The 21805-nt window shown below is 41.8% G+C and overlaps 1 protein-coding gene across 2 annotated transcripts in view; it reads right to left on the reverse strand.

Annotated features, from left to right (window-relative positions):
* ift74 (intraflagellar transport 74) overlaps positions 1-21805 on the reverse strand; it is a 242813-nt gene that overhangs the window by 35481 nt on the left and 185527 nt on the right. For both annotated transcript variants that reach the window (XM_073048695.1, XM_073048694.1), the window contains exon 15: positions 5691-5817. In XM_073048695.1, coding sequence (XP_072904796.1) covers positions 5691-5817 — 127 coding nt within the window. The remainder of the gene's footprint in view (positions 1-5690; positions 5818-21805) is intronic.

Raw genomic sequence — 21805 nt, forward strand, 5'->3', positions numbered from 1 at the left:
ATAAACTTTTCTGCTTTTTACAAAAGGCAGTATAATCCATCACACCACTGATCCAAAAGAACAGAATTATTTCACCTCTTGGCATGTTGCTCCTATTCACTGAAAATAAGTATCAGATCATTAGAGTGAGTCTGTGATCTCAATTGCAGGATGCCATAAGTCAGGTAAAATATAAATATATTTAAACTTCATAATGTTAATTAGCCAGATTTGTATGTCAAAACATGTAGCATTACATTAGTTGTGGTTCTCGTCCAGTAGTCCAAATGCTAAAGATGAATGCAATGCTATTGTCCAGACATAAAGAAAGCTAAAAAAACAAAATAATTTACTTTCTACTTCTTCCTCAGTAACCAATTATGTAAATGAGAAAAAATAATTGTTACTCTGAATCCGATGCAGCACAAAAGAAACAAATATAAAATACATAATATATCTTATATAACATCAACCTTGTACTGTAATCAGTAAGACCAAGAAATTAAATGTCAACTTCAGGAAGGGGAAGATGGGAAAACACAAACCAATCCTCATAGAGATTATTGAGGGGGAGGTGTTAACTGTCTTGAGGAAATTTAGAGCGGATAAATCCCTAGGGCTTGACAAATGTTCCCTTGAATCCTGTGGGGAGCTTGTGCAGAAATTGCAGGGGCCCTAGTGCAGATATTTAAAATGTCCTTTGCACAGGAGAAGTGCCAGAGGATTGGAGGATAGCTAATGTTGTTCTGTTGTTTAAGAAAGACTTTAAGAATAAACCAGGAAATTATAAGCCAGTGAACCTGACATCAGTAGTGGGTTAGTAACTGGAAGGTTTTCTAAAGGACTGGATATATTAAGTATTGGGATAGACAGACATTGATTCAGGACAGTCAACATGGCCTTGTGCATGGTAGGTTGTGTTTTATCGAGTTTTTCAAGGAAGTTACCAGAAATTTGATGGAAGGCAAGGAAGTGGATGTTGTCCATTATCAACTTTAGTCAGGCGCTTGACAAGGTCCTGCGTGGGAGGCTGGTCAAGAATGTTCACTTGCTTGCTATTCAAGATGAGATAGTAAACTGGATTAGGCATTGGCTTCATGGGAGAAGCTGAAGAGTGGGAATAGATATTGCCTCTTTGACTGGAGGCCAGAGACTATGTGCTGGGGGGTGGGGGGGAATCATTGCTCACCCAGCACCGATCCCGTTTTTTTAACAGCTCTGTGGCACTTTAAATGTCTGTTTGTGTAATACGCATACTATGAACATTTAGAATGAAATTTGAAAAATCACATACTTTTGATTTTATTTATTAACTGAAGGGTATAATGAAATACGGTGCACAAAGGGCTTTCATACTTCGTGCACTGTTTCGCGTCTGTCTTTAATACAAATCCATTTGCATCCAGATGAAAGATATATCTTAATCCTCATTAGATTATCTAAATTCCACTTCTAGTCTGTTTCTAGATTTACATTTGATAGAATTCACGAGACTAAACCCACATTTGTAGTCAGCACTAGAAGCTGGCCAGCTGTTTATTAACGATAAACTACCGAGTTCCATTCTACATTGTTACAATTTGCAAGAGTTGTAACTTGAAACATTGACAATGTAAATACAGTGCCTAAAAGTATTCAGCCCCCTTGGAAGTTTTCATTTTTTATTGTTTTACAACATTGAATCACAGTGGATTTGAATTGGCTTTTTTGACACTGAACACCAGAAAAGGACTGTTTCATGTCAAAGTGAGTACAGATCTCTACAAAGTGATCTAAATTAATTACAAATATAAAGCACAAAATAATTGATTGCATAACTATTCAATCCCCTTTAATATGACACACCAAATCATCACTGGTGCAGCCAACTGATTTTAGAATCACATAATTAGATAAATGGAGATTGATGTGTGTAGTTAAGGTGTTTCAATTGTTTGTAGTAAAAAAGGGAGAAGAGAGGATGTCCAGGGTTGGTGGTGTCTGTGGTTATGCTGGCTGCTTTACGGAAGAGGCAAAAGAGTATAGACAGTTGAGGTAGACAGCAGCATGTGTACCATCCCCTTCCTGAAGCCAATTATCATCACTTTTGTTTTGCTGACATTGAGGGAAAGGTGTTGTCATGATCTCCCTATTTCCTTCTTGTTCTCCAAATCATTATTATTTGAGATGTGATCACAATGGTGGAGTCGTCTACAAAAGTATAGATCCTGGCGATGCAGTCACGAGTGTACAGGAAGTTGAATAGTGGGCTGAGGACGCAATCTAGTGGAGCATCGGTGTTAAGAGTAAATGTGACGGATGTGTTGTTACCTATCCTTACTGATTGTGATCAGATGCAGAGACAGGTGTTGAGTCCCGGGTCTCGGAGTTTGGTAATGCCAGTAAGTTGGAAAGAATGCAGAGGATATTTATGAGGATGTTGCCAGGACTTGAGGAATGAGTTATGGAGAGAGATTGAGCATATTGTGACTTTATTCTTTGGACCAAGGGAGAAAAAAAGGGTGGTAATATAGTGGTGTATAAAATCATACGGGGCATACAGTACAGGGACAATATTCCTAGGTTTTTATTCACAGTCTTTATTCCTAGGTTTAGGGTATCATGAATCAGAAGCAGAGATTAAGATGAGAGTGAAGAGATTTAACAGGCATTTGAGGGCAACTTTTTCAACCAGTACATGGATGAATTTCCAGAGGAAGTGGATGAGGTAGGTACATTAATGTGGACAGGTACATGGGCAAGCAAAGGTCACAGGGACATGGGCTAAATACACGTAAATGGGACTAGCTTAGATGAGAATCTTGGTTAGCATTGATCAGTTTCCATGCTGAATTTTGATTTAGGGAGAGATTGGATGGGCTGGGTCTGTTTTCCCAAGAGCAAAGGTGGCCAAGAGATGGCCAAATAGAGGTATATAAATTTCTAAGAAGTATAGATAGAGTGAAGAGATCTTTTTTTCTCCATAGCAGGAGTATCAAAAACAAGAAGGAATCATTGAAGGTGAGAGGAAGGAATTTTAAAGGGGATTTAAGGGGAAAGATTTTTTTAAATGCAGATTGGCTAATATCTGAAACTCACTGCCATAGGAGGTGGTGGAGTCAGGTTCAGTGGCTATGTTTGAGACATTCTGAAAAGCATTTAAATAAGAATGAAATGGACCTATCACGGGAAAACTGGATTAGTATGGACAGTAAATAGTTTAGAATGCACGTGATGGACCACACAACCTATTTCTGTGCTGCATATCTCTAATAGATTAATATATTTTTAAAAAGTGTCTGGACTTCAGCAATGTTTACTGATTATAAAAGCTGTGCTAAAGAGGGAGAGGTTGAACAACAACGCAAGTGTCAATAGAGACACCAAACGCTCGCAACTGCAGTCATTGAGAAGGGCACACAGAACCTGATAAAACATTGCTTCGGATGACAGTTTTTTAACAAAATATTTTGCATTATTATTTGAGTCATTGAACTTAAAGCACTTAACAATTTTTACAATATTATCAACTTGCATTCTTAATATAAGAAAAGTCCCAAAGTGCTTGGCATAAGTATGATAGCAAAGAGGAGGTGGAAGAGGTGACTAATAGTTGGTTAAAAAAGTGTATTTTAAGGGAGTGAGTGGTGGGGAACTTGATTGCAGAAGCACGGAACAAAAACTTAGACAAAGAGAAGTTTATCTGATTTATTGTTCAAGAGGGTTACACTCATAAGAAAAGGAAAGATGAAGAGAAAACTTAAACACAAGAATTTGAAAATAGTCTTGCAAGGCAGGCAAAACTGAATTGCTGCCAATTACTGGTTGTTTTGTATTTAATGCACCAAGGCATCTTCAGCAATCAGTTAAGAGTGGTAGTGTGAAGCAGAAATCACAAAGGCAAGACCAGGCAAAGACTGCCTATTTCCTTTTCTAATGGAAAGGGGAACCAGTTTTGCTTTTACAACAATCTGACATTCCAGAGCTACCTTTACCAATATCTCAGATAAACTGGCACTATCATTGTGGAACTTCTAACTACTTTCTCTCAAACTGAAGGAATGTCAACAAAATCACTGGCCAATATGCTCTGGTTCTGGATAAAAATAAAACCAAGTAAGGCAAGGCTGGATAATGGAATTGAATTGGAATTAGCATTGGCTTATTATTGTTACATGTATTGAAATACAGTGACAAGCTTGACAGGTCAGATCATACAGGTCAGATCATTGCACGGTGCACTGAGGTACAACAAGATAAAACAATAACAGAAAGCAGAATAAACTGTAACAGCTACAGAGAAAGTGCAGTGCAGATAAACAAAGTGCAAGATCATTACAAGATAGAGTTCAAGGGTCAACTTATCGTATTATGGAACTACTTAATAGTCCTATACCAGTGGAGTAGAAGCTATCCATGAGCTTGGTGGTATGTGCTTTCAGGTATTTGAGTCTGAAGGGAGAAGAGAGAATGTCCAGGGTGATTGGGGAGGTTGGTTTCTGTGATATGCTGAGCTGTGTTTACAACTCTGCAGTTACTCTCTGTTACATGCAGAGCAGTTGCCATAGTTGCAGTGTTGCATCCATATAGGATACATTGATAAGACTGATAAGGAGGGACAGGAGCGTGCAGAACTTCTGTAACCTCTTGAGGAAGTAGAGGCATTGTTGACTTTTCTTGGTCATGATACCTATGTGGCTAGACAAGGATGGGCTACTGGCGATGTTCGCTGATAAGAACTTGAAGCTCTTAACCCTTTCAACCTCAACATCGTTGATACAAAGTAGTGACATGAAATGAAAAAAGAACAGTTGGTCATGTCAAATTCTCCATAGGGGTCAAGAAGGATGAGGGAAATGCATCAAGGTCCAAATGTGGTGGTGCTAGCAAATTTTATGGACTATTAGATCCCATTAATACCTCAAATCATTTTAAATTCCTGCTTGGTCTGATGAATATGAAGTCCCTGAGGTCCTCTTTCATGCACACCCTTAAACTGACAAGTTTTGGTCCCAGTATGTTTAAAAGGAACATGGGAACAGGGACTTAGTGAGTTTGAAAGGATACTGGAAAAGGGCCCCAATTAAGTTATAAAGAGAAAGAGAAATATTATTCACTGAATCACATGATTAGAGTTTTACTCTATTTACTCTTATTAAAAAGTAAGGTTTGATGATATAATGAGAAAAATTATAAGTGATACATTACATTCTATATTTAAGGCACTTGAACATAATCTTGTTGAAATATTTAAGAACTATTGTTGAGAGTAGTCAAGAACATTTATAGTTCAGTCTTTTCCTGTCCTGATGAGAGGTTTTGGCCCGAAATAACGACTGTTTACTTTTTTCCATAGATGCTGCCTGGCCTGCTGAGTTCTTCCATCATTTTGTGTGTGTTGCCAAGATATTTGGCTCAATGAAGAAAATTCTCAATGAATTGAATTGAATGGAATTTATTACTTACATCCTTCATATACATGAGGAGTAAAAATATTTATGTTACATCTCCATCTAAATATGTAATGTGCAATTTATAGTAATTTGTAATAAATAGTATGTACAACAGGACAGTCAATATAACATAGAAATACAATTGTATCAGCGCTCATTGCTCAAAGGCTGTCTAATTCAGTCTTCAGCCAGAGACTCCCTGTCCAAATCTTGCATATATGAAAGCAACTGACAAGGAGGGCGCCGTGGAATAATACCATATATTCTAAAATAACTTACCATCAGTCAAACCCTTGGCAGTTGTCTGTGATTTCTGCATTTCAGTCTCCTTGAAATTCAGGTCCTCCTGCATGGATTTAAGTTCGTATGCAGTTACTGATGAGATTTGTCTCATCCGATTCATATTCTGCAAGGAAGACCAAGAGGTACATTACATTTTGCTAACTAACTCTTCTCCTACACTGCTTAATAAAATTATAAATAAAATGGAATCTTGATACAAAAAAAAAACAAAAGCAGCTTTAGGAAAACATGGACTTAGACATTTGACAGAACAGAAAATGATTCTGTGGGTGAGGAATCTGTCGTAAATCCTGTATGTAAGTTTGGCCTGGAAGACATGCACCTTTGAGGAGCAGCCCTGTAGATGACCATGTTCCTTGCCAATTTCGCCGACTGAAGCTCTGTAGGATATTGAAAGATCGGGACAGCAGGCAGTGTATACTGCTGCTGGAAGAAGGTCCCTGTACTCGAGTGATTTCCTCTCTCTCTCTTTTGATGGTGAGTGAGAGCCTGTTAGTCCTCAAATCAGAGGGCTTGGAGAAGTGACGTAGAAGACTGTAACATCGGAACAGTGAGTTGCTGGTCTCCTCCCTCATAGTTGTAGGAACAATCCCTCTTTCCCTCACTAGTGAGAGAGAGCCTGTCTGAGATACCAAGTGCTGGGTTATGGAAACTATAGTTTTTGATGGACTGTAGAGCAAGATCTCTTTGGCGGAGGGGGGGGGGGGGTGCTTTTGCTACTGCTTGCATGGTGGTGTGGAATCTGGATTGGTGATTCTGCTGCACAAGTTGGGGGGGAGGGTTGACAGTTCTGCTGCTGCTTGTGCATGAGTGGGGGGAGGGGGGTCTTTGTGGTTCTTATGCTTCTGTCATTTATTCTAAGGGGTTTCTTGTTTTCTGGATGTTTGTGAAGAGTAAGGATTTCAGGTTATATACCATATACATTCTCTGATATTAAATTGAACCATTTGAAACATTTGATTTTGTGATTTATTTGACCTTCAATAGACTTAATTTGTTCATTTTACTATTTATGTTAGTACTAAAAACTTCAGAAACAGTATTATTATTTTTGTTACTTTAAGTAAAATGTTAAAATATACAGGTAGATCATTCCCAAGTAATAACCTGGTTTTACAGAAAATTGCATCATAGCAACAATTGTGTTACTGGTGGTTAGGGATTACAGAACTCCAGATAATAAAGTTAACTTTTCTATAGTATTTTCAAAGTTAAACTGCTTTTAACACTATAAGTTTGTCACTGCAAAGTAAGAATACTAAAGCTTGATATAATGTTTAATGAAGTAGTTTTGCACAGGTATCAATACAGGATTAAAGAAAATTTAGCTTTATTTAGGTTGGTGGGGTGGAGATACATCTCTATCAAAGGAGGTGCATGGCACTCCTTCCCTTTGGTGGATTGGAGGTCACCCTTGGGCAAGGTGTAGCACCTGCTTAGCCCTCCTGATCAGGGTCACGTGAAGCCATGGGAGCAGGTGGTGGATGGCTGTATGAGCAGCTGATGCTCATCACAAGGCCTGGTTATGTGACCACTAATGCCAGGCAGACAATCTCTGAAGAGTAATGATAATGGCTGGGGTCACCTGTCTTTCAAACCAATATACTCGCTTTACACCTATGACTGTGTGGCTAAGTACAGCTCCAACACCATATTCAAGTTTGCTGATGACACCACTGTTGTGGGCCCTATTAAAGTGGTGATGAATCAGCATACAGGAGGGAGATTGAAAACTTGGCTGACTGGTGTCATAACAACCTCACTTAATGTCAGCAGGACCAAGGAAATGACTGTAGACTTCAGGAGACTGAAATCAGCAATCCATGAGTCAGCACTCATTGGAGGTAATCAGGGTCAGTAACTTTAAATTTCTGGGTGCCACTATCTCAGAAGCCCTGCCCTGGACCCATTATATAAATGAAATTTTAAAGGAAGCATGCCAGCATCTTTACCTCCTTAGGAGTCTGCGGCATGTCATCAAAATCCTTGACAAACTTTTATAGATGTGTAGTGGAAAATGTATTGACTGACTGCACTGAGGACTGGTATGGGAACACCAATGCCTTTGAGCAGAAAATCTAACAGAAGGCAGTGAATTTGGCCCATTATATCAGGGTATAGCCTCCCATTCAGCACATCTCCATGAAACACTGTCATGGTAAAGCAGCATACATCATCAAAGATCATCACCACCCAGGCTGTGCTCTTTTCTCGCTTCTGCCATAAGGTAGAAGGTAAAAGTGCCTTAAGACTCACACTAACAAGTTCAAAAACAATTACTATCCCTCAACCATCAATCCCTTGAACAAAAGAGGATAACTACACTCATCTATTGAGATGTTCCCACAGTTAATGATCATACTTCAAGGACTCTTTATCTTGTTATTTCCTGTTAGTTATTGCTGTTTATTTATATTTGCATTTGCAGTTTGTTGTCTCCTATGCTCCTGCTCTTTCATTGATCCTGTTTACAATTACTGTTCTATATATTTGCTGAGTATGCCTGCAGAGAAAGAATCTCAGGGTTGTATGTGGTGACATGTATGCACTCTGATAATAAAACTTTGAACTTTTGAACTTTAAATAAGTCATGCAAAAAGTGGAAAAAAGTAGTGAGGGTTCATGGGTTAGATTAATTTTAGGGTAAATTTAAAGGGTATGATAACATTGTGGGCCAAAAGGCCTGTACTTTGCTGGAATATTCTGTTCTATATTGATTTAAGAAACTCTTCCAGATGCACCTAACAAATTCTGTCCCCTTCTGCACTGAGAAGGTCCCCATCTATATTGGTGAAGTTGAACTTACCCATGACAATACCACCACTGTTTTTACACATTTCCCTAATTTGCCTGCATATTTGTTTCTCAATGACCCGGTGGATATGGGGCAGGGGGGTGTCTGCTGTCTAGCTGCACATTTCTTATTTTTGAGTTTTACACCAAGAGACACAGTGAATGAACTCTCCATTATGTCTTTTGAAAGTGCAGCTGTGATATTATCCCTGACAATCTGAATGCGACGGCCCCCCTTCTTTGACCTAATCTCTCTCTTTTCTAAAACACTGAAACCCTGGAACATTAAGCACTCAATCCTGTCCTCTCAATCAAGTCTCTGATTGTACCTATGCATGATCTATGTTTAACATTATGATTTACGTTACGCTAACTAGTCCTTCAATTAAAATAAACATACTTCAAACCATTTGTTCAATTGTGACTATTACTTTGTTCCTACCTGTCCTTCCTTAAAGACTTACTGGTCAAGAAATGTTCTGACCCAGTACTCTTATTCCCATCTCTGTACTAAACAGTCTTAAACCCTCCTGAGTAGCACTAATGAACCTCCCGGCCACAATATTGGTTTCTTTCCAGTTAAGGCACCTGTCCCACTTGCACAAGAAGCATCTACCAGCCTCTTGCTCGCTGTTCCTGAAGGAAGATCCCCGCGTTTGAATGGTCTTTCTCTCCCTCGATGCTGTTGGAGGATGATACTGAAGTTCTACGTCTATGATTTATGGATTGGATTGTAGTTCATTAGGACTCTTTTAATTTTATGTTTTATATTCAGCATTTTTGCCCGTTTTTTTTTGCTGTTTGCGCAAGGGGGTTTTGGGATTTGATGTTCTTGTTGCCGTTTGCATGATTTGTGATTTAGCGCAGGTGGTTTGGGATTTGATGTTCCTGCTGCCGTTTGCACAATTAGTGTTTTTCGTGGGGTGTGGGGTTTGATGTTATTGTTGCGGTTTGCGCGATTTGTTTTTTCCGCACGTGGGCAGAAGGGTTGATGTTTTTCTTTAAACAGCTTCCATGGTTTTCTTTGTTTCATGGCTGCCTGGCAAAGAGAAATCTCAGAGCTGAACATTAAGGCAATAAATCCCAGGGCTATTAAATAGGTAGTATCACAGACAATGAAGAAGATTATTAAAAATTCTAGGGGGTTCTTAATCAGATAAATAAGTGGCCAGAGGATTGCCAAATGGCTTTCCATTCAGGGAAGTGTGAAGAGTTGCATTTTGGGAGGACTGTTGGCATGACAGCTTTCATCAGTCAGGGCACTGAGTATAAGAATTGGTTGTTCAAAGTTGAGCAGTTGTAGAAAAACCTTGGTAAATCCAGACATGGGTTGTACTGCACACACATTGCTCACCCAGTTATAAGAAAGACATCATTAAAATGGAGAGGGTCTTGTAGTACTCTATGACTCACTGTCCTGCAGTACATGGCATTTCTACCTTGGATAAAAGATTGGCTCAATCATAATTTTACACACTTCCATCAGGTCACCCATCCTCTCACAATGCCCCAAAGAAAGCAATCCAAATTTGTCCAATCTGTAAACTCACTCAGCTTAGACTCCCCTGCATCGAGAACATCTTCAAAAGGTGATGCCTCAAAAACACAGAATCTATCATTAATAACCCCCATCACCCTGGATATGTCCTCTTCTCATTGCTGCTATCAGGAAGGAGCTACAGGTGTCACAGCCACAGACACTGCTGCAGAGTCTGGGTGCTCTCGTTTTATAGTCGCTGTAAAAGTAGTATTAATTTAGCCACAGATTACGGCTTTCAAGCTGCAGTGACGGTGTTAGTCTTTTGTTAGTTAAGAGTTTAAAGTTAGTGGTCCTGTTGGCCTAGCATCTATTATCTTCCTTAGTTCAGTACAGTTCTTATTAAAGACCCACTGAACTCCCATCTACAAGACGTGACCATCAAAATAGATCTTAGGGAGAGAAAATAGCTAAAATTGGCCCTGAATTTCATCGGTTAGGTGGGTATGAAGTTAAAATCAGTGGAGGTTAAAATAGGTTGGCAGAAATGTCTCTATTAGTGCAACACTACTCTCAGAGTGGCAAGTCCAGTCCAAGCTGGAAGAACAGGCGTCAGCATTGGCACCAATGGTTCAGCAACTCACAACAGATGGAATCAGGTGGCAGCTATTAATGCTCTCATTGCTGCTATTCAACAGGGTACTGCCAGAACAGCCCTATTTCCAGCACGGGCACCTCCGCCATCCTCCACTATTGCAATCTCATCAGCCTCAGCCACTCTGATTCTCTTGGCCACCTCTGGTCCTGAACCGAGCATTCCTCCATGAGGCAGAAACTCTGAGCCCAACAGCTGCTGAAACTTTATTACCTAGTGTAAGCTGACACTCCAAGCCCAGGTCAGTTCAGCAATGAAGCACGTAAAGTGGCTTATATGGTGTGTTTCTTAGACAAACCACAAATCAAACTGTTCAACACTCGATAAGACCTGTCTCTCCAGCAATTTGTAGTTCAGTATAAGAGAGTGTTTGACCTTCCAGTACAGGGTCAGGAGTCTGCTCACTGACTCCCAAGCCTGCGCTAAGGGAGGGGGTTAGTGAGAGACTACACAGTAAAGTTCTGCATTCTTGTGGTTGAAACAGGGTGGAATGAGAGGTCTCTCATCACCTTTTTCCAGTATGGGCTGAGGAGAGCAGTCCAGCATGAGATTGCAGTGCATAATTAACAGAACTGCCTGGATGACCTGATAAATCTGGCCATTCAAAGATAACTGGGCAGCAGAGAGGCACAGAGAGAGGTCTTTAAAGATTCTCCAAGACAGGGGACCGGCATGTCTGTTGACCTGTCTGGGTCCAGCTCAAGCACCTGTCAGTGTACCTCCTCTTGAGCAAACTGCTAATGTGGACCTGCCTGATGTTCTAGCTGAATATGCCAAACTTCTTGAGGTCTTCTGTAAGTAGGCCATCTCCCTACTTTTACACTGGCCATACAATTGCGCCATTGGCCTCTTACCTGGTTCCAGTCCTCCTCGAAGCTAGTTCTTTTTCCTCCTAGTTCTCCTATCGTGAAACAGTGGCCACGGAAGAATACTTCACAGAGGCATTGACCTTAGGATTTAGCTGTGCATCTACCTCACCAAAAGGGGCAGGTTTCTTTTTTGTGAGTGAAGAGGATGGCAAGCTCCATCCCTGCATTGCTTATTCGCCCCTCCACATCACTATGAAGAATCACTACCCTTTTGCTCTGCATTTGAACATCTCCATGGAGCAACCATATCCTCGAAGATAGATCTACACAATGCCTACAACTTGCTTCGCTTCCAAGCAGACAAGTGGAAGACTACATTCAACACATCCACTGGCCACTCTGAGTACCCTGAAATGTCATTTGGACTGACCACTGCTTCCTCTGTCTTTTAGGCCTTGCTCAACGATGTGTTCAGTGGATTTCATCAGTAGTCTGCTTCCGTCAGTTAGAACCACTAGCATTCTAGTAGTTGTGGACCAGCTCTTTGAAACAGCCCACTTCACTGTTCTCCCCAAGCTCCCATCAGCTCATGAGATTACCCCAAATTTCCTCTCCCACATAAAAAATATGAACAAAACGGAGGAGGCACGTCAACCCCCAAATCCCTCCTCCCGCACAAAAAATGCGAACAAAATGGATCAGGCACATCAACTCACAAATCCCCCTCCCGCTAAAAAAAAAACAAAACAGTCCAGGTATGTGTTCAGGCTGCATGGCTTCCATCAGAACACAGTGTCTGACTGAGGACCACAGTTGGCATTCTGTTTTTGGAAGGCTTTCTGTTTTGTTTTAGGAGCCACAGCCAACCTCTCATCAGGGTTCCACCACCAAACTAACGGCCAGACTGAGAGAGTGAATCAGGAGCTGGAGACAACCTTGTGCTGCTTTGCCTTTTCCAATCCCACAACCTGGAGCTCCCAACCTGTTTAACACAGAACTTAGAACATAGGATAGTATAGCACAGGAATAGTCGTGCTGAATACAGTAAATTAATAGCTAACTAAACTAATCTCTTCTACTTATGCAATATCCATATTCTTCCATTTTCCTCACATTCATGTGCCTATCTAAAGGTCTTGTAAAAGCCTCTAATGTTTCTGCTTCTACTACTACCCCCCCACCCCCAGTAGCACATTCCAGGCACCCACCAGTCTCTGTATAAAAAACATACCCCTCACATCTTTGAAATTACTCCCTCTTATCTTAAATGTAAGCACTCTGGTATTTGTGATCTCAGCCTTTGGAAAAAGATACTGTCTGTCTTCAAATTTTGAGGCCATCTGTAGCTCAGGGTCGACCATGGATGTTGCATCCCAGCTGTCTATGATATACAAGCCTGGGCAGTACAATATGGAGAGCAAAATGCTGTCTATGCAGCAAGCTCTCCCCCTCCACGAGGCTGATAAATCCAAAGTATGCAGAGACCAATACAGTTCGATACTTGCAGCATTGCAGAGTTGCTAGTCAACGTTGAACTCAATGTAGGGATTCCAGCTCTGGATTTTATTCAAGGTTTATTCATGAAGTCCGCACTATGAGTGGGTATAGCCGCAAGACAGCGAAGGTCTGAGATCAGAAGTTTCTTTCTAGTTGAGTTGCCAACCATGGCTGATGAGCCCCATCTGCCCAAAGTGGCTAGTGTTAAGGCTCCTGTAATCCACCTTTCGAAGTTCAAAGTACATTATCAGAGTAAATATACTGTATGTCACCACTACCACCCTGAGATTCTTTTTCCTCCAGGCATATTGAGCAAATCTATAGAATAGTAACTATAACAGGATCAATGAAAGATCAATCACAGTGCAGAAGACAACAAACTGTGCAAATATAAATAAACAGCAATAAATAACAGGAAATAACAAGATAAAGAGTCATTAAAGTGAGATCATTGGTTTGGGAACATCTTAATAGATGAGTGTAGTTATCTCCTGTTCAAAAACCTGTTGGTTGAGGGGTAGTAACTGTTCTTGAATCTGATGATGTGAGTCCTGAGCCTCTTGTACCTGCTACCTGATGTCAGCAGTGAGAAAAGAGCATGATCTGCGTGGTGAGGATCTTTAATGATGGATGCTGCTTTCCTACGTCAGCGTTTCATGCCGAAGTGCTCAATTGTTGTGAGGGCTTCACCTGCAATGTATTGGGCCGAATCTACTACCTTCTGTAGGATTTCCCATTCAAAGGTATTGATGTTACCATACCAAGCCATAATGCAGCCAGTCAATACATTCTTCCCTACACATCTATAGAAGCTTAACAAGGTTTTTGATGTCATGCTGAATCTCTGCAGACTCCTAAGGAAGTAGAGGTGTTGTTGTGCTTTCTTTGTAATTAGATTTATATGATGGGTCCAGGACAGGTCCTCTGGGATAGTAATGCCTAGGAATTCAAAGTTACTGACCTCTGATTCTCTGATGAGTATTGGTTCATGGAGCTCTGGTTTCCCTCTCCTGAAGTTTACAATCAGTTCCTTGGTCTTGCTGACATTGACGCACTCAACCAAATCTTCAATCTCCCTCCTGCATGCTGATTCATCACCACCTTTAATATAGCCCACAACAATGGTGTCATCAGTGAACTTGCACATGATTTTGGAGCTGTGCTTAGCTACACAGTCATGGGTGTAAAGTGAGTAGAGCAGGGGCTTAAGCACACAGCTCTGCAGTGCTCCTGTGCTGATGGAGATTGTGGAGGAGATGCTTTTGCCAATCTGAACTGACTGGAGTCTGCAAGTCAGGAAATCCAGGATCTAATTGCACAAGGGAGTATTGAGGCCCAGATCTTGGAGTTTACTGATTAGTTTTGAGGGGATGATGGTGTTAAATGCCAAGATGTAATCAGTAAAGAGCATCTTGATGTATGCACCTTTGCTGTCTAGATGTTCCAGGGTTGTGTGAAGAGCCAATGAGATGGTATCTGCTGTGGACCTGTTGCTTCGATAAGCAAATTGGAGCAGATCCAAAACGCCATTCAGACAGGAGCTGAAATGTTTCTACGCCAGCTTCTCAAAACACTTTATCACTAGGTGATAGTCATTGATGCAGGTTACCATGCCCTTCTTGGGCACTAGTATGATTGAAGCCTGCTTGAAGCAGATGGATACAACACACACCCAATCAATAGGCTGAAGATATCCGTGAATTAGTACTTGACCAGGTATCCTATCCAGACCGAATGGTTTCCTTGGATTCACCCTCCTGAAGGCATCCTTCTGAAGGCAGCCCATACAACAGCTTCAGATACTGAGATCATCAGGATCATCAGGAGATGTGGGTGTGTGCGATGTTCTGACGGTTAAAGCAAGTATAGAAGGCATTGAACTCATCTGGAAGCCCCTTCTCCTGTCAGTAAAAATGGTTCCACTGGGCTTAATAGCTATGCCACACGTGAAGGCCAAGACTTGGTTGACCAGCAATTTGAGATGCATGCCAATGTGAGCAGCTAATAGGTAGTGGAAACTTATCCCTGTGACCATCTCCGGCTATTACAACCTTAATGAACCACTCTACTTAAGGAATTCCTCTACTTATGCCTCTCATAATCTTATGAACCTCTTTCAGATCTCCCCACAGCCTCCGCCACTCCAGAGAAAACAACATAAGTTTGTCCTACCTCTTCTTCTAGCACATACCCTTCAATCCAGGCAACATCCTGCACCCTCTCCAAAGTCTTGACATCCATCCTACAAACATTTGCATAATGGGGCAAACGGAACAGTACGCAATGTCCTATATTCGGCCTAACTAGAGCTTTATAAAGTTGCAACATAATTTCCCAATTTTTGAATCAATGCCTTGACAAATAAAGGCAAGCATGCCATATTTCTTCTTAACCACTGTATCAACTTATGTAGGTACACATAGGTTAAACTTAGACCCTAAGTTTCTCTGCTCATCAGCACTGTTAAGGTACTTGCTCTTTCTTAGCAGTGTATACTGCCTCTTTGCATTTAACCTACAAAGGTTCAACACTTCACATTTGGTCAAATTAAACTTCATCTACCATTTTGTTGCCCATATCTGCAACTGATCTATATCCCATTGTATTCTTTGTCATTCTTCTATGCTATCCACAACACCACAAATTTTTGTATCACCTGCAAACTTAATAACCCATCCATCTACATTTTCATCCAGTGAAGATCCCTGCAAAACATCACCAATCACATATCCTGCACAAGAACTCCCAAGTCCCTTTGCATCGGAACAAGAAGGTTGTGAGTGGAACACCTAAGGATTTCTGGAGCGAAGGGATTTTACTACTCGGGGTAAAACAGAGGCAAGACTGCGCAGGCGCGTGTCATCAGCCAGTACAGCGGGAAAAGTTTAAAAAGGCCAGCTATCTTCAACTGTTTTTGATTTGGAGCAAGAAGGCTGCAAGTGGAATGGCTAAGGATTTCCAGAGCGAAGACATTATACTACTCGGGGTAAAAGAGTGGCAAGACTGCGCAGGTGCGTGACGTCAGCCAGTAGAGCGGGAAAAGTTTAAAAAGAAGACCATCATATCCAGCGGGCAGTGGAGTGAGAGGTACCAGAGTGATAGGGCTTTGGCTCAAGGGGCTTAGGCGGTAACGAAGCGAAGTAGGTTTATCTGTGTTAATTGTGGAAAGGAAGTAGTATGTGTGTGAGCCCGGTTTTCTGTGCTTGGTGCCAGATGTGGGAGGTCCTGGAGTCTCCCAGCCTCCCAAACAGCCATATCTGCATCCGGTGTGTCGAGCTGCAGCTCCTAAGGGACTGCGTTAGGGAACTGGAGATGCAGCTCAATGACCTTCCTCTGGTCAGGGAGAGTGAGGAGGTGATAGAAAGGAGTTATAGGCAGGTGGTCACACCGGGGCCACAGGAGACAGACAAGTAGATAACAGTCAGGAGAGGGAAGGGGAAAAGTCAGGTACTAGGGAGTACCCCTGTGGCTGTACCCCTTGAAAATAAGTACTCCTGTTTGTGTACTGTTGGGGGGGGGGGGACAGCCTACCTGGGGGAAGCAACAGTGGCCCAGGGTCTGGCCCTGTGGCTCAGAAGGGTAGGGAAAGGAAGAGGAAAGCAGTAGTGATAGGGGACTCTATAGTCAGGGGTTCAGACAGGCGATTCTGTGGATGCAGGAAAGAAACTCAAATAGTAGTTTGCCTCCCAGGTGCCAGGGTCCAGGATGTTTCAGATCGTGTCTAAGATATCCTGCAGTGGGAAGAAGAACAGCCAGAGGTCGTGGTACATATTAGTACCAATGACATAGGTAGGAAAAGGGAAGAGGTCCTGAAAAAAGACTACAGGGAGTTAGGAAGGAAGTTGAGAAGCAGGACCACAAGGGTAGTAATCTTGGGGTTACTGCCTGTGCCATGCGACAGTGAGTATAGGAATAGGCTGAGGTGGAGGATTAATGCGTTGCTGAGGGACTGGAGCAGGGAGCAGGGATTCAGATTTCCAGATCATTCTACAGGTGTGACTTGTACAAAAAGGACGGGTTGCACTTGAATCCCAGGGGACCAATATCCTGGCGGGGAGATTTGCTAAGGCTACTGGGGAGAGTTTAAACTAGAATTGTTGGGGGGGTGGGAAGGAAATTGAAAAGACTGGGGAAGAGAAGGTTGGCTCACAAATAGAGAAAGCTTGTAGACAGTGTGAGAGGGAGGATAGGCAGGTGATAGAGAAGGGATGCGCTCAGACCCAACGTTTGAGATGTGTCTATTTCAACGCAAGGAGTATTGTGCACAAAGTGGATAAGCTTAGAGCGTGGATCAGTACTTGGAGATATGATGTGGTGGCCATTACAGAGACCTGGATGGCTCAGGGACAGGAATGGTTACTTCAAGTGCCGGGCTTTAGATGTTTCAGAAAGAACGGGGAGAGAGGCAAAAGAGGTGAGGGCGTGGCATTGTTGATCAGAGATAGTCTCACGGCTGCAGAAAAGGTGAACACCATGGAGGGATTGTCTACAGAGTCTCTGTGGGTGGAGGTTACGAACAAGAGGGGTCAAAAACTTTACTGGGTGTTTTTTAATAGGCTGCCCAATAGTAACAGGGATATCGAGGAACGGATAGGGAAACAGATCTGGAAAGGTGTAACAATAAGAGTTGTCGTGATGGGAGATTTTAATTTCCCAAATATCGATTGGAATCTCTCTAGAGCAAGGGGGTCAGATGGGGTGGAGTTTGTTAGGTGTGTTCAGGAAGGTTTCTTGACACAATATGTAGATAAGCCTACTAGAGGCTGTACTTGATTTGGTATTGGGAAATGAACCTGGTCAGGTGTCAGATCTCTCAGTGGAAGAGTATTTTGGAGATAGTGATCATAATTCCATCTCCTTTACAATAGCATTGGAGAGTAATAGAACAGACAAGTTAGAGAAGCATTTAATTAGAGTAAGGGGAATTATGAGGCTATCAGGCATGAAATTGGAAGCTTAGATTGGAAACAGATGATCTCAGGGAAAAGTATGGAAGAAATGTTGCAAATGTTCAGGGGATGTCTGTGTGGAGTTCTGCATAGGTATGTTCCAATGAGACAGGGAAGTTATGGTAGGGTACAGGAACCGTGGTGTACAAAGGCTGTAATAAATCTAGTCAAGAAAAAAAGAAAAGCCTACAAAAGGTTCAGAGAGCTAGGTAATGTTAGAGATCTAGAAGATTATAAGGCTAACAGAAAGGAGCTTAAGAAGGAAATTAGGAGAGCCAGAAGGCGCCATGAGAAGGCCTTGGTGGGCAGGATTAAGGAAAACCCCAAGGCATTCTACAAGAATGTGAAGGGCAAGAGGATAAGAGGTGAAAGAAAAAGACCTATCAAGTGTGTCAGTGGGAAAGAGTGTTTGGAACCAGAAGAAATAGCAGAGGTACTTGATGAATACTTTACTTCAGTATTCACTATGGAAAAGGATCTTGGTGATTGTAGTGCTGACTTGCAGAAGACTGTAAATCTTGAGCATGTAGATATTAAGAAAGAAAATGTGCTGGAACTTTTGGAAAGCACCAAGTTGGATAAGTCACCGGGACTGGATATGATGCACCGCAGGCTACTGTGGGAGGCGAAGGAGGAGGTTGCTGAGCCTCTGGCGATGAGCTTTGACTCATCAATGGGGATGGTAGAGGTTCCAGAGGATTGGAGGGATGTGGATGTTGTTCCTTTATTCAAGAAAGTGAGTAGCAATAGCCCAGGAAATTATAGACCAGTGAGTTTTACTTCAGAGGTTGGTAAGTTGATGGAGAAGATCCTGAGAGGCGATTTATGAACATTTGGAGAGATATAACATGATTAGGAATAGTCAGCATGGCTTTGTCAAGGGCAGGTCATGCCTTACGAACCTGATTGAATTTTCTGAGGATGTGACTAAACACATTGATGAAGGACGAGCAGCAGATATAGTGTATATGGATTTCAGCAAGGCAATTGATAAGGTACCCCATGCAAGGCTTACAGAGAAAGAAAGGAGGCATGGGATCCAAGGGACATTGCTTTGTGGATCCAGGACTGGCTTGACCATAGAAGGGAAAGAGTGGTTGTAGACGGATCATATTCTGCATGGAGGTCGGTCACCAGTGGAGTGCCTCAGGGATCTGTTCTGGAACCTCTACTCTTCGTGATTTTTATAAATGACCTGGATGAGGAAGTGGGCGGATGGGTTAGTAAGTTTGCTGATGACACAAAAATTGGAGGTGTTGTGGATAGTATGGAGGGCTGTCAGAGGTTACAGTGGGACATTGATAGGATGCAAAATTGGGCTGAGAAGTGGCAGGTGGAGTTCAACCCAGATAAGAGTGAAGTGACAACACGCACAAAATGCTGGTAGAACACAGCAGGCTAGGCAGCATCTATAGGGAGAAGCGCTGTCGATGTTTCGGGCCGAGACCCTTCGTCAGGACTAACCGAAAGGAAAGATAGTAAGATAAAATGGTCACCTATCATTTCGCATTTCCCCCTCCCCCTACTACTTTCAAATCTCTTACTATCTTTCCTTTCGGTTAGTCCTGACGAAGGCTCGGCCTGAAACGTCGACAGCACTTCTCCCTATAGATGCTGCCTAGCCTGCTGTGTTCTATCAGCATTTTGTGTGTGTTGTTGTTTGAATTTCCAGCATCTGCAGATTTCCTCGTGTTTGCTAAGAGTGAAGTGATTCATTTTGGTAGGTCAAATATGATAGCAGAATATAGTATTAGTGGTAAGACTCTTCGCAGAGTGGAGGATCAGAGGGATCTTGAGGTCCGAGTTCATAGGACGCTCAAAGCAGCTGCACAGTTTGACTCTGTGGTTAAGAAGGCATAATGCGTAACATTTACAATTTTCCAGGCATCCAGTACAATGCCAGAAACTACTGATTCCTGAAAAATCACTGTTAATGCCTCCGCAATCTCTCCAGCTACTTCCTCCAGAACCGAGGGTGTATTCCATCAGATCCAGGAGATTTATCCAACCTCAGACCAACAACTTCCTGAGCACTTTCTCAGTCGTAATTTTAACTGTACATACTTCACTTCCGACACTCTTGAATGTCCAGTATACTGCAGACTTCTTCACTGTGAAGACTGATGCAAAATACACATTCAGTTCCTCTGCTATCTCTGCGTCTCTCATTACAATATCTCCAGTGTCATTTTCTATTGGTCCTATATCTACCCTCATCTTTCTTTTACCCTGTATACTTAAAAAAGCTTTAAGTATCTTCTTTGATATTAGTCGTCAGCTTCCTTTCATAATCTATCTTTTCCTTCCTAATGACCTTCTTAGTTTCCTTCTGCAAGTTTTTAAAAGCTTCCCAATCTTCTATCTTGCCACTAGCTTTGGTTTCACTGTATGCCCTCTCTTTTGCTTTTACTTTGGCTCTGACTTCACCCGTCAGCCACGGTACTGTCCTTCTTCCATTTGAAAATTTATTTGGAATATATCTGTCTTGCACTTCCCTCATTTTTTGCAGAAATTCCAGCCATTACTGCTCTGTTGTCCTTCCTGCTAGTGTCCCTTTCCAGTCAACTTTGGCCAGTTCCTCTCTCAAGCCATTGTAATTTCCTTTATTCCACTGAAATACCAACACATTGGAATTTAGTTTCTCCTTCTCAAATTTCTAAGTTAACTCGATCATATTGTGATCACTGTTCCCTAAGGATTCTTTAACCTTAAGCTCTCTTATCACCTCTAGATCATTGCACAACACCTAACCCAGCACAGCCAATCCCCTAGTGGGCTCAACAACAAGCTGTTCTAAAAAGCCATCCCTTAGACATTCTACAAATTCTCTCTCCTGTGGTCCAGTACTGGTCTGGTTTTCCCAATCCACTTGCATGTTAAAATCCCCAGCGATTATCATGACATTACCCTTCTGGCACAATTTTTCTATCTCCTGCTGTAATTTGTAATCCACATCTGAGCTGCTGTTTGGAGGCCTGTATACAACTGCCATTAGGGTCCTTTTACCCTTGGCATTTCTTAACTGAACCCATAGAGACTCTACACCTTCCGATCCTACGTCATCCCTTCTAATGATTTAATATTATTTCTTATACGCAGGGCCACACCACCCCCTCTGCCTACTAACCTAACTTTCTGGTATACCATATATCCTTGGACGTTCAGCTTCCAATGGCAGCCATCTTTTAGCCAAGTTTCACAGATTGCCACATGATACTTGACAATCTGTAGCTGAATTTCAAGGTCATCTATTTTATTTCTCATGCTGTGTGTAAATTGTATGCAACACTTTTACAGCATCAGCTGGAATCCTGTCACATTCTGCAGCTTATTATTGGCAATGCTTTCTACTGCCCATTCAACTTCACTTTCCAGAATGTCTGGCTCTAGATCAATGAGGGAGTCATTGCAGGTGTCTTTGCTGTTGGGATCTTTCATGTAAAGTTCGTCTGTGAATTCCTGCCATCTCTTTTTGATGTCTTCTGCTTCAGTAAGGTCCTTCCCTTCTTCGTCTTTTACTATACTCATTTTTGCATGAAATGTTCCTCTGATTTCTCTAATCTTCTTGAATAAATCTCTTGTTTTTCCAATTTTGTTGGCTTCTTTGCATCGTTCCTTTAAGTAAGTTTCCTTGTCTTTCCTTGCTATCTTCCTGAACTTTGCATTCAGTTGGAGGTATTTGTTCCAATCTCCATTGGCCTTCACTTCTCTGCGCTGTTCAGCCACTTGTAAAGCCTCCTCATAAAGCCGTTTTGCTTTCCTGGTCCTTTTGTTTGCAATATTTTTTGTTGCCACCTCTTGTCTAATGCTTCTTATGGAGCATAAACCTGGATTACTGTGATGTTGCCTTGCCTTGAAGTCATATTGCGATCATTCTATCATTTTTGGTATTGTATCCAATCACTGATTTT

This window comes from Hemitrygon akajei, chromosome 6 (genome assembly GCF_048418815.1).
Source record: "Hemitrygon akajei chromosome 6, sHemAka1.3, whole genome shotgun sequence".
NCBI lineage: Eukaryota > Metazoa > Chordata > Chondrichthyes > Myliobatiformes > Dasyatidae > Hemitrygon > Hemitrygon akajei.